Raw genomic sequence first — 13,363 nt, forward strand, 5'->3', positions numbered from 1 at the left:
TGCAGATTGACCAGAAAAAAGATGTAGCATTGATTAACCAAAATGTTACCAGAATTCTAACAGAGTAGATTGTGAGGAAAGAGCCCATAGCGTAGGTTCAGATTCATTGAGTTATAAAAAATTAAAGGCTGGTTCAATTGAGGTTTCTGGAATTTTTAAAGGAATTGATGGAGGACGTAGAAACAATTTAATTCTTTGGAATGAATTCATGACAAAGGAAGATCGCCTCAAAATCAAAGCCATTCAGGAGAGAAGTGAGGAAACATGTCTGTGCTTACAAGTGTGAAAAATTCTCCCACAAAGCGCAGGATCTTCTAACTCACCAAATAATGTTGATCTTGAGATTGTTGGCAGGAGCCAAGGCAGCTGGGATGAACTCAAGTGACAGATGAGCCATAAGTGAGTGCAGGACTTTTAGAAAGCCAGGCAGTGAAGGATCTGAAGGAGAGCTGTTCAATGTAACCTCAGCTGATGCAGGAATTGAACTCGTCCTTTTGGCAACACGCTAACCGAACCCCACTGCACAATGGTACAACTGAAGACAATCAAATGCTGTAATACTGCACAGTTAACAGGAGACTGAATGGTTTCTTTATTGTTCTGCTTTCATATGAAGTTTGAATAAATATTACCATTACCTTTCACCTCAATTCTGTTTGATGCAATCCAATTTAAATTGTACCGTGGCTGAGGTAACTCTAAGTTGATTAATATACTCGCTAAGGGATACATAGCAAGCATTGTCAAAGAGGAAAGAGGTGAACCTTGAAAGAATTTTTATGCCTTGTGCCAAGTACTGGGGTCAACTTCAGAAAGAGCTCTAATTGGGGGCCATGCTTTTAGCTGCCTAGGCTCCAAGCTTTGCAATTATCTCCCAAACCTCTGCACTGCTCTTTGATCTTCAGTGATCTCCTCAAAACAGATCTCTCTCACCAAGCCTTTGGTCACCTGTCCGAATCTGTCCTCCATTTAGTTAAGTGACATCCCTATGAAACAGCAGTTGTTCAATTCTGATGTGAATCTCTTGTGAGAAAACTGATCTGCTCGCTCCTAAGGTCTGCCCTGTCTAAGATCAGTCAGTTTAAACAGTCCCAGATATTTGTGTAAATGTTCTGTTCTGAGGAAGGGTCACTGGACCCGAAACGTTAACTCTGTTTTCTCCTTCACAGATGCTGCCAGACCTGCTGAGCTTTTCCAGCAACGTTATTTTTGTCACGGATTTACAGCATCTGCAGTTCTTTTGTCTTTTTTTTCACAAGTGTTTGGGTCATGATCTTAATTTGTTTGAGGGAGCTTGCTGTTTGATCATCTCCGAGTAGAGGTTCAGCAGGTCTGGCAGAACTGAGGAAGGGTCACCAGACCTGAAACGTTAATTCTGTTTTCTGTTCACGGATGCTGCCAGACCTGCTGAGCTTTTCCAGCAACTTTGTTTTTGTTCCTGATTTACAGCATCCGCAGTTCTTTTGGTTTTTATTTATGTAAATGTGTTGCTAATGTTTATCAGCCAGTTGTTTAACTTGAAACTTGTGATTTCTTTACAGAAACCCAGTTCTGTTCGTATTGACCAGTTAGACCGGGAGCAGTTTAACCCCGAGGTCATTACCTTCCCAATTATAGTTCATTTTGGCATTCGGCCTGCCCAGCTAAGTTATGCTGGAGACCCACAGTAAGTTGCACTGTTTCCAATATTGCCGCACGCAAATATAAAATATTGCACGTGCTAAAAATGATACCATCTTATTACTAATAAACCCCTGAGAGTCTGAGGACCACATTTCAGAAATTTGTGAAGGATGCATGGAAAATATTTACAACAATAGTTCCAAGGATGAAAGAGTACAGATACTCTGGAGAAGCTGAGGTCACTTAATTTAGAGCAGGGGTGATTTTACAGGGTCTTAAACCATGAAGGGTTTAGACAGTGTTAATGAGAGGAAACTGTATCTAATGACTGATCAGCCCGTAATAGTGGGGTGCGTTTGGCGAAACAGCCTGAGGTGATATGAAGAAAAACATTTGAAAACTAACAAGTGGTTAATATTTGGGATTCACTATTGGATAGGGTGTGGATACAGATTGATTTGTAGTTGGCAAAGAGGTAGACTAATACTTTGAGATGAAAAGAATTGCTGGGATATGGGGTTGGGGAGAGAGAAAGAGAGAGAGATTCATTGAGTTGTTCTTTGAAAGAGCTTTCAATATGGCAGTGGGCAGAATGGCCTTCTACCTGTGTTCTGTTATTTCAACTCGTCCCACATTGAGTGTTCAATTCCTCCTCCTCTCGGATTCCCTCCCACAGCCCCTAAATATACAACCGATACTGCCACAATTTGTTGGTAAAGTGGCAGTGTCACTGGACCAATAATTTGGGGGCCTAAACTAAAGTTCTATGGGTATGGGTTTGAATCCCATAATGGCAGGTAGTGAAATTTTGAATAAAAATCTGCTAGTCTTTTGACCTCTGAATACTATAAGTACCTATTTGGTTCACTAATATCTTTCAGGGAAGGAAATTTGGGATCCTTCTGTGGACTGTTAATTTAGGTTAGTTGGGGATGGGAAATAAAACTAGCCTAGTCAGCAATATGCACATCCGATAAATGAGTTTAAAAAAAATCAACAGGTTGATGTCATCATCTTCGTACTTTCATTCGCACTTGTTATCTTTTCAGGTATTCCCTTCCATTGCTTCACTCCTGCTTACAAACCCCAGGCAATACCCCTATATCGACATCTCTTACAATGCTCTACTTATTGCTGCTTCTGCTTGCTGCAAACTATCTGTAATGCTGCCTTCTTAACCCTGTGCTTTGAAAAATGGTTAAAAATAAAATTAAGTTTTGCAGCTGGGCAAAGAATTAGAATCACTACAGTGTGGAAACGGGCCATTCGACCCAACAAGTCCTCACTGACCCTCCGAAGAGCATCCCAGCCAGACCCAGTCCCACACCCTTTCCCTGTAACCATACATTTTCAATGGCTGATCCACCTAATTAACACACCCCTGGACACTGTGGGCAATTTAGCATGGCCAATCCACCTAACCTGGATCCTGACTTTGGACTGTGGGAGCAAACCCGAACACCCGGTGGAAACCATGCACACACGGGGAGAATGTGCAAACTCCATACAGGCAGTTGCCTGAGAGTGGAATCGAGCCCACGTTCCTGGCGCCGTGAGGCAGCAGTGCTAACCACTGAGCCACTGTGTCGCCTTTTGATTTTGCAACTTCTGCGGAAATATGGGGATCTGTGGGGTGGTTGGGTTCGACAGAGTAGATAGGGTGAGGATATTTCTGCTCGTAAAACAAAAGGGTGGAGATTTAAAATAACGTGCAAACGAAGCAAGGGTGATGTGAGGAAAAAGAGTTAGGGTCTGGGATGCACTGCAAGGAAATGTGGTGGAGCTGCGTTCATTTGAGGCTTTGGAAAGGGTATTAGACGATTATTTGGATAAAAATGGTGAGCAGGGATATGGGGAAAAGGCAGACGATTGGCACTAGATAATAGAATCAGCAAATGGGCTGAATGGCCTCCTCCACCGTGATAGTTCTGTGACTGTCTGAGAGGGAGCGGAAGGTAGATGAGTGTGAATGAGGCCACAGTTGTTAATTCAAATATCAGAATGAAAAATAACTGCTATTCAAAATCAACAGTGACTGAAAAAGGAAAGAGTAAAACAGCAGTTGCCAGGAAGAACATAGAACAAAGTGGAGGTGGAGGTTACGATCTAAAACTGTTCCCCTCAATGTTGAGTTCAGAACGTTATAAAGTGGCTAAAATCGATAAGTGCCGTTCCTCAAGCTGCATTGGAACTTTTGCAGGCCAAGCGCATAGATCAGATGGCAACAAGGTGAAGAAGTAAAAGGCTGGGTAATTAGTAACTCAGAGTCACGTTTGCAGACTGAGTGTAGGTGTTTTGCAAAGCAGTCGTCCAGTCTGCCTTGGATCACCCATTGTAGAGCAGACCTCACTGTGAGCAGCGAATACAGTTAATGAAACTGAACAATTGGGTAGGCATTACACACAGTCCAAAAACTGAAAAATCCAAAACACCAAATGTTTTCTCGAGAGTGAACCTGAACGGAGCCGTAGACTCAGAGTTTGGGCCCTTTGGAAAAATAAACTTTGTCTGAATGGCCCTATCATGATGGGGGTAAGAACCAGTTGGTCCTGAAGGTGTTAGGATAAAAAAATTCCTGACCTGTACATTTGAATTGCTGTTTCCCCTTGAAAAAGTAATTGGGGCCTGGGGTGAGAGAGGAAGTGAAAGGGCATCCTCTGCATTTACACAGAAAGGTGCCATGGGAAGTCACTGAGATCTTGGGACTGACCGAGGTTGAGGGAGCAGTCCTTACAGACATGGGAAGGGTTGAGGGCAGAAGAATGGGATTAAGAAACATATCAGCCATGACTGAATGCTGGAGCAGACTTGCTGGGCTGCAAGGCCTAATTCTGCTCCAGTATCTTATGGTCTTTGATGGCCAGAGGTGGTGGAAGTCTCCCACTCAATCTTTCTGCTGGTTACTAGTGAACCTACTCCCAGAAAATCCAACGTGTTTCCTGAGTGCTGAAGCAGCAGATCACTTTAGATTGAAGAACAGATATTTTTGGAGTTGTTCTCAGAGCAGTTTTGTTGGCCTGTTTTTGTACAGGTACTCCATTTCATGAGCTTTGCTCCACATTTTTTATATTAATGCCTCTAGCCTCATGTGGAAGTTAGTGCTTGATTTAATCAAGTCAGTGGCTAATAAAAACTGGTTAAAACTCCATTTTTAGTTGATTGATTACTTCAAATTTAAACAATATTTAATGCTTTGAAAGGTGTAAAGACCTTAGAAAGGAAAGGGGGAGGTTTACCAGAATGCCAGCTGGGATAAGGCACTTGAGTTGAAGTGAAATTGGAAAATTACAGTGAACCGAGAGAGATGCTCATAGAGTCATACAGCATGGATTATGATGGCTGCACTCAGTCCTTTTGCTTAAAGAGCACCCATTGTGTTATATTGCAAATGTGCAACTCCATCCACAAACCTCACTTCATGGCACTAGACCTTTCACTCCCACCTTTTACTTCAATATTTTACGCAGCCTGAAAGAGTGAGACCGTCAATCAACAGTGAAAGCATTCACTGTGGAACTTGCTCTGAATCATTAATAGTAATGTCAGTGGAAAATTTGCAGAAATCGTAAAAAACCCAGATACCCTAAAACCAACTACACAAAAGAATCCTAATATCCTGCCACATGGTTTGGTGTCAAATCGTGTCTTAAACCAACCACCTCCTACCCTCCCATATGACGTACCCTGGCATTTAGTTCTGGGAAAATGTGTTGTAAGTCCAAATTGTTGCTGTTGTGAGAAACTGGAAAAAACTCTGAGAAAATTTGTTCCCTGTTATGTGAGGTGCTGCACCTGGCAGGGCAAACAAGATAAGGAAATACATGATGAAGAGTAGGACCCTGGGAAGCGTCAAAGATCAAAAGAACCTTTTGTGTGCATGTCCTCCAGTCCCTTAAAGTAGTGGAGCAGGTAGATAAAGTGGTTTAGAAGGCATATGGAATAACGCCTTTATTAGCTGAGGCATAGAATTTAAGAACAGGGAGGTGATGCTGGATAAAATGTTGGTTCTGCAACAGGGTAGAGTAATGTGTGCAGTTCTGGAATCCACATTGTAGAAGTGATATGACAGCACTGAAAGGGGGGCAGAGAAGATTTAACAGGATGTTGCCTGGGCTGGAAAGTTTCAGTTATGCAGAGAGATTGAACAGACAGGGGTTGTTTTCCTTAAGAGTAGAGGGTACAAGATTGAGATGTGTAAAATTGAGGGGCATAGATAGGGTAAAGAGGAAGGAACATTTACCCTTGATGGAGGGACCAGTGCCCAGGGCATACTTTTAAGGCAGGGGGCAGGAGGTCTAGAGGAGATGTAAGGAAAAACTTTTTCACCCAGAGGATAGTGAAAATCCAGAACCCACTGCCAGTAAGGTTGGTAGAAGAAGAAACCCAGCTGGCTCGAAGATAGAAGACACGGTGGTGGTGGAGAGTTGCTTTTGAGATTGGAGGCCTGTGATTAGGGTTGTGCCACAAAGATCGGTGCTGGGTCCACTGCTATTTATCATTTATATAAATGATTTGGATGTGAACGTAGGAGGTATGATTAGTAAGTTTGCAGGTGACGCCAAAATTGGAGGTGTAGTGGATAGTTAAGGTGACCTCGAAGTGAAGAAGGTATTTGCCTTTATTGGTCAGTGCTTTGAGCATATGATAAAAAGCGAAAGAACTGTGGATGCTGTAAATCAGGAACAAAAACAAAGTTGCTGGAAAAGCTCAGCAGGTCTGGCAGCATCTGTGAAGGGAAAAACAGAGTTAACGTTTCGGGTCCGGTGACCCTTCCTCAGAAGCGTTAACTCTGTTTTTGACTTTGCAGATGCTGCCAGGCATGCTGAGCTTTTCCAGCAACTCTGTTTTTGTGTTTTGAGCATATGAGTTGGGGGGCCATTTTGCAGATGTGCAGGACATTAGTTAGGTCAGTTTTGGAATACTGTGTGTAATTCTGGTCTCCCTGCTATAGGAAGGATGTTGTAAAAATTGAAATGATTCAGAAAATGTTTACAAGGATGTTGCCAGGGTTGGAGGGTTTGAGCTATAGCGAGAGGCTGAATAGGTTGGGGCTATTTTCCTTAGAGTGTCAGAGTCTGAGGGGTGACCTTATAGAGGCTCATAAAAGCATGAGGGGCATGGATAGAGTCTTTTCCCCACTTGCTGCTTATAACACTTTCCTCCTCCTGTCACCTCTGGTTCTTTCAGCAATTACGTTTAATTCTTTAATAAAAACAAAAATAGCTGGAGAAATTCAGCAGACCTGGCACTGGACTCAGAACATTAACTCTGCTTTCTCTCCACGGAGGCTGTTAGACCTGCTGAGTTTCTCCTGCAATTTCTGTTTCAGATTTCCTGCACCTGTAATTTGTTGCTTTTATCTGACCTTCAATCTGTGCCTCCTGGTGACACTCTATTTACTCATAAAATCACCACCACCACCATTCCCCGCCCCCAATCCCCAACTCTCTCACCAACCCATACACCACACGCACGCTCACACACACCCACTTTTGAACACTTCTTTCAAATCTCCTCTTCTCAGCTTTCTTCTGTTCATGGAATGCAGCCCCCAACATCTCTGACTCTCTTGAGAGAAGCCCTTCATCCCAGGAACTGTACTCAAACATTTACCACACTCTCCCTAAAGTCTTTACATCTTTTATAGAGTACAATGTCTTGAAAGAAGGAATTTTTTCCTTTTATCCCAGTTTTCAATTTGTTTCGCTTTCAAAAGACATTCTTTTTTTGTTCTGCCATTATTCGTCCAATATATTGTGCGCAGCAATGCATAACACGTACACAGCTGACTAACTTTTACTTCGAAACTTAAACATTGCGACTCAACACATTGTCTTCAACCGAGAAACAAATTCATCATGAATCTTTTGGCCTGGTTTCTTATCTAGATGCTTCACACACCTCTGTAAAAATAGTGAAATGTTCTGAGCACACCCTCTGTACACAGTAGTTCCCCATCCAGATATTCAGTCCATAGTGCCGACTGCTGTTTGGCAATGCACCAGGTATTCCTTTATGATCCCCAAAGAATATGGCAACAAAAAGTTTCTGTAGTTCTTTTTAAAAAGAATTGATAAGAGTTTAACAAATCAAGCAGCTGTACAGTTTGTTTAAGCCTTTTTGGATTTTTGAAGGGATTTGTTCCTGGGATGTGGGTGTTACTGGGTGGACCAGCATTTATTGTTTGGTCCATAGTTCCTCCTTGGAGGTGATGGTGAATGGCTTTCTCGAATCATTGTAATAACCCACCACGCTATTTAGGAGGGACATCCAGAATTTTGATCCAATGACACAAAAACAACAATATATTTCCAAGTGTAGATGGTGAGTGGCTTGGAGGGGAACTTGCACATTGTGGTGTTCCCACGTATCTGCTGCCCTTATTCTAGAGGTGGAGAATCTGGAAGGTGCTGTTGAAGGAGCCATTGTGTGCCAATGCTGGAGGAAGTGAATAGAACATATACAGTGTACAAGGGGAGCTCGTGGTATTGTGGTAATGTCACTAGTCTAGTAATCCAGAACCTCAGGCTAATGTTGTGGGGACCAGGGTTCAAATCTGACTGTGGCAGATGGTCAAATTTGAATTCAATAAAAATCTGGAATAAATGGCTACCACGTAGGCCTTGTTCAATAGTTGTAAAAACCCATCTAATTCATCAGTGTTCTTGAGGAAATGAAATCTGTCACTGTTATCTGGTCTGTCCGACATGTGACTCCAGATCTATAGCAATGTAGTTCACTCTTAATGTGGTGACAAAAAATGGTGGCCTAGCCAACAGCCTGCATCCCAGTCAATGAATAAAAATATGTATACATATTAAATCCTGTATCAGTCAATGGAACGTTAGAAGCTGGCATTGCTAATCTTCTGTTGGAGCCTTAATACCATGTGACAAAAATCACATAGGTTAGAAAATAGGCGCAGGAGTAGGCCATTCAGCCTATCAGGGATGCAACATTTTTCAATGTCAGGAAAAACCATAAACAATAGGAACAAGAGAATGCTATTCAGTCCCTTAAGCCTGCTTCGCCATTCAACAGGATCACAGCTGATCTGACATTTCTTGCGTCCACTTGCCTGCCCTTTCCCTGCATCCCTTGATTCCCTAGTGGATGCTGTCTTTATCATTTCTGTTCAAAAGAATATGTATTCAATGTGACCTTGTGTTGGTTCACAACATCACCCAGTGGTGGCAGTAGCGTCACAGGAAGCGTAAAGAAAGGTTATTTTATTGGGCAAATGATGGATTCCTTACAGCAATTTAGCAATGAGGTTGTTTGACTAAATACTGCCTGGCTTTCAACAGGGGGATTTACGATAGCTTATGAACTCCCTCCTTCAAACTCTCCCTTCCCACCCTTTTTGTGTTAATTTCTTGCGGCGTACAATCCTCCTTCATCGGCATCCATTTGGAATATTATTGCTCACATAGTTCCTATTATGAGCAAGTAATTTGTTCCAATCCAATTTTTTTGCCCTATTTAGTAGTCGGTGATGTCTAATGAATCAATTTCACTTCCACCAGAATTTCAATAAAGCTGGCCAAATGCTGCACTGTGTATAGTTTGTGCTGAGGGGTTTAATTGTGTTTATTAAAAGTCAGTTTTTTTTTTAAGTAGGGATGATTTTTGTGTCCGAGTCTGCAATCTATTTCACTGGAACTTGTGTGTTCAAGCTTACCACAGGTTGTGTGCAGAAATGGTGCTGTTAATATTGCAAAATAGCCCAAAGTAAGAGTTTTGTAATTCAGAACTGCACAGCAAGGTTTGCTGAGGCAGGTCGTTGACATCTGGGACAAAGAGGTAGCTTCAAGGAAAGTCATACTGAAAGAGAGGAGGCTGAAGGGTTGGCGAAGTTTAGGGAAGGAATTCCAGAGCTTCAAAAGAAAGGTAAAGTTGCCATAGTCTTACCAAGACATTGGGCTGCTCGATCACTGGAGACTCACGACTGATAGTGGTTTAACCAAAAGGTTGTAAGATGCAGGAGTAGAATTAGGCATTTAGCCCATCAAGTCTGCTCTGTTATTTGATCGCGGCTGATATGTTTTTCATCCACAATCTCCTGCCTTCTCCCGTAACCCTTGATCACCTTCTCAATCAAGAACCTATCTCTCTGTCTTAAAATATACTCAGTGACTTGGCCTCCACAGCCCTATGTGGAAATGAGATCCATAGAATCACTACCCTCTGGCTGAAGAATTCCTCCTCATCTCTATTATAATGGGTTGCCCCTTCACCCTGAGGCTGTGCCCTCAGGCCCCAGTTTCTCTGACTAGTGGAAACGACATCTCCCATGTCCACTCTATACAGGTCTCCGTATTCTGTCAGTTTTAATCAGATTCCTCTTCATCCTTCCATAACCTGAGGATCACCATGTCTCAGGCAGGAGGAGAGGGTGAGAGGGAGAGTCCTTCATGGTAACCTTAGCCAGTGCAGGAACTGAACCATGCTGTTCCTATTACACTGCATCACAAACCAGCCATCCAGCTGTCTGAGCTAACCACCACCATCCTTAAGACCCTAAGACGTAGGAGTGGAATTAGGCCATTCAACCTTTTGGGCCTGCTACCCAATGTAATAAGATCATGTCTGGTCTGATAATCCTCAACTCCACTTTCCTGTCTTTTCCCCCATAATCCCTGATTCCCATTCTGATTAATAATATGTCAATCTCCGCTTTGAATATACTTAACAATCTGGCCTTGACAGCCCTCTGTGGTAGAGAATTCCACAGATTCACTACCTGTTGAGAGGACAGATGAGTTTTCTCCTTATCTCTGGCTTAAATGTATGACCTTTCACTCGGAGATTATGTATTCCACTCTAGACTCTCCCACGAGGGGAAGCAACCTTTCTGCATCCACCCTGTGAAGCTCATCTAAGAATCTTTTCTCTTGGGCCAGGCAGCTGCTACCTGTCTCACTGTAATTAAAGTTAGGGCTTCTTGAGATATTGGGAGTCACGGATACTGGTATCTCAAGGTCGGGAGGCAGGGTGGGGCATATAGAGACGGTGAAGGGTGAAGCCATGGGAGCATTTGAAAAGAAAATTTTTTAAATTGAGGCATTGGTGGACATCCTGAGATTCACTGGAAGTGAGATTTCTCTTCCAGTTCTCCTTGTTACCCTGATGATTTTTTGATGCAGTGGAGCTACAGGATGGACCAGGGGCTAAACTTGCATCAAATAATGTCTCATCGTGGAATTTATTATAGAGACACCATCAACCCCACTGCTGACTGAGGCTTGAGGCACAAAATCCAGGGTCTCGGGCACAAGGTGGAGAGGATGGGGAGAGGTGACTGAAATCAATCAACCAGAGCCTCACTCCCCTTCTTCCCCCCCCCCACCACCAAAAAAAAAGCCATCCCACTGGGATCTGGGACCCTTGATTTTGTTCGTCTTTCCAAGCCAGAATGGTGAGGTGGTTGTGGTTTTGGAAAAGATTGGTGATTTTCTGCAGTACATCTTGTGGATGGTACACACTGCTGCTACTGAGCGTTGGTGGTGGAGGAAGTGAATGCTTGTGCACGTGGGGCCAATCAAGTGCCAGCTTTGGCTTCAATGGTGTCTAGCTCCTCAAGTGTTGGACTTGTTCTGGATTCAGGTGGAGAATGCCATTTAGTTTGGTGATTCATCTGAATGATGACAGTTTGGGAAAGTGGGAGATGCAACAAGACCTGGGTGTCCTTGTACATCAGTCAATGAAGGTAAGCATGCAGGTGCAGCAGGCAGTGAAGAAGGCAAGTGGTATGTTGGCCTTCATGGTGAGAGGATTAGAGTACACATGCATGGGTGTCTTGCTGCAATTGTATAGACATTGGTGAGACTGCTCCTGGAGTACTCTGCAGATTTGGCCTCCTCATCTGAGGAAAGAGATTCTGGCTGTGGAGGGAATGCAATGAAGCTTTACGAGACAGATTCCTCCGGGATCGCAAGACTGACGTATGAAAAGAGACTAGATCGATTGGAGCTATATTCACTGGAATTTGGAAGCTTGGGGGCGAGGGGGGTGGATTTAGAAGATTGGGGTGGTGGGGGGAAATCCCTCAGAAATCTTAAATTCTAACAGGACTAGATAGAATAAACACCCTATCGTCATTCTTGCAGGACAAATTTTCCAGAACCAGGGGTCATAGTCTAAGAATATAGGATAGGACCTGAGGACTGAAATGAAGGGAAATCTCCTCACCGAGAGGGTGGTGAACCTGTGGAATTCTCTATCACAGAAAGCAGCTCGAGGCTAAAACGTTGAATATTTTCTGGAAGGAGTTAGATATAGTTCTTGGGACTAAAGGGATCAAAGGGTATGGGGAGAAAGTGGGACCAGGGAACTGTGTTGGATGTTCATATTAAATGGTGGAGCAGGCTCAAAGGACTGAATGGCCTACTCCTGTTTCAATTTTTTCTGTTTATATTTTGCCCTTCGCTTACCTCTCAATTCTGTGGCCAGTGAATGCCACGCGATAGAATATGTTGGATTTGCCTGAAAAGAAGGGACACTGGGGTTTTGCTGGTCCTCAAATGACAAGAGAGACCCTGTCGCCTCTGCAAAATTCTACCCTGTGGTCTCAAAGGTCTCTGTAATTGCAACAAGATCTACTTGTTCTTATGTAGGTCCCTTCCCTAGACGCTAAAGGCTTGTCAGCATGGACAGGTTGGGCAGAATGTCCTGTTTCTAGGCTGTGTGTGTGTTATGTGTTCACTATTAAGTCCTGTAGCATGCCTGTGCTGTGGAATTAGTTAAGACAGCGTAGGTGTTGACATGTTCGTATATGTATGTATGTATGTGTGTGTGTGTGTGTATATATAGCCAGTCCTGAGCACTGAAGTGAGATCAGAGTAATGTATCCACGGAATGCTCCTTAATGACTGCTTGCTGTGTCCTACAAAGTAAACTCGCATTAAATTCCCCGTAGGTTTCCTCTTCAATGCTTGCTTTTTAGAATTGAACCAGATCTGGAGGAGAAACCAAATTTGTCGGTCATTAGTGGTGTACGTAACTGAATACAATGCTGCTGCAGTCACTCTGTTATTACAAAGGAAGCGGCTAAGTGTCTCTTGGGAATGCTCTGTGGAACTTGGTAGTAGGTTGACTGAGAGTGCTGTTGTCATAAAAAGGCTAATTTGAAGTTGGAGGAATTAAGTTGGTTTTGGAAATGACTTGAAACATTTCTCTGGAGTATACAACATGGAACGTACAAACAAAGAGGAAAATCATAAAAATTATTCCTTCTTGTTACAATGGCTACCAATAAATTCTAAATGAAATTACTCTGTCAACAGCTCGACTCTAACCTTGCCTTTTAATTTTAACTTTTGAACTTATTTGAGACGGCGCTTTGTTGTCGGAAATGTCTGTTTTTAAATTGTTTGAAGTTTGTAGGTATAACATGCTGCTTTAGCTGGTGGCTTCTGTTGCTTTAAAAAAAATCCCTAAACATTTCTGAGTTTATATCTGTTTATGAAGGTGAAGGATTTCATACTTGGTTATCAAAGCACTTGTCCATGTTGAGTACTCTGTTTCCATCAAGCAGTTTCTAGGTCAGGTGCACTGAGAATCAGATGCAGAGAAACGTACTGTTATGTTCAGCTTCACTACTGCAGCAGCAAGAGATCTCCTATGATGCCTTTGATTTAATGTCACTGGAGTCTTTGCTAATATTTTATATAAGCCATTCTGTAAGTAATTTTAAAAGAAGCACTCCTGATATTTATCTGCTCTGGCAAATGTTTCCAAT

General features: G+C 42.8%; 1 protein-coding gene across 1 annotated transcript in view; it reads left to right on the forward strand.

Moving 5' to 3' along the window:
• Positions 1–13,363, forward strand: part of drosha (drosha ribonuclease III) — a 149,193-nt gene that overhangs the window by 31,642 nt on the left and 104,188 nt on the right. The window contains exon 14 of the mRNA XM_048607409.1: positions 1,542–1,666. Within this exon, the coding sequence (XP_048463366.1) occupies positions 1,542–1,666 (125 nt within the window). The remainder of the gene's footprint in view (positions 1–1,541; positions 1,667–13,363) is intronic.

Source organism: Rhincodon typus, chromosome 2 (assembly GCF_021869965.1).
Source record: "Rhincodon typus isolate 14 chromosome 2, sRhiTyp1.1, whole genome shotgun sequence".
Classification (NCBI taxonomy): domain Eukaryota; kingdom Metazoa; phylum Chordata; class Chondrichthyes; order Orectolobiformes; family Rhincodontidae; genus Rhincodon; species Rhincodon typus.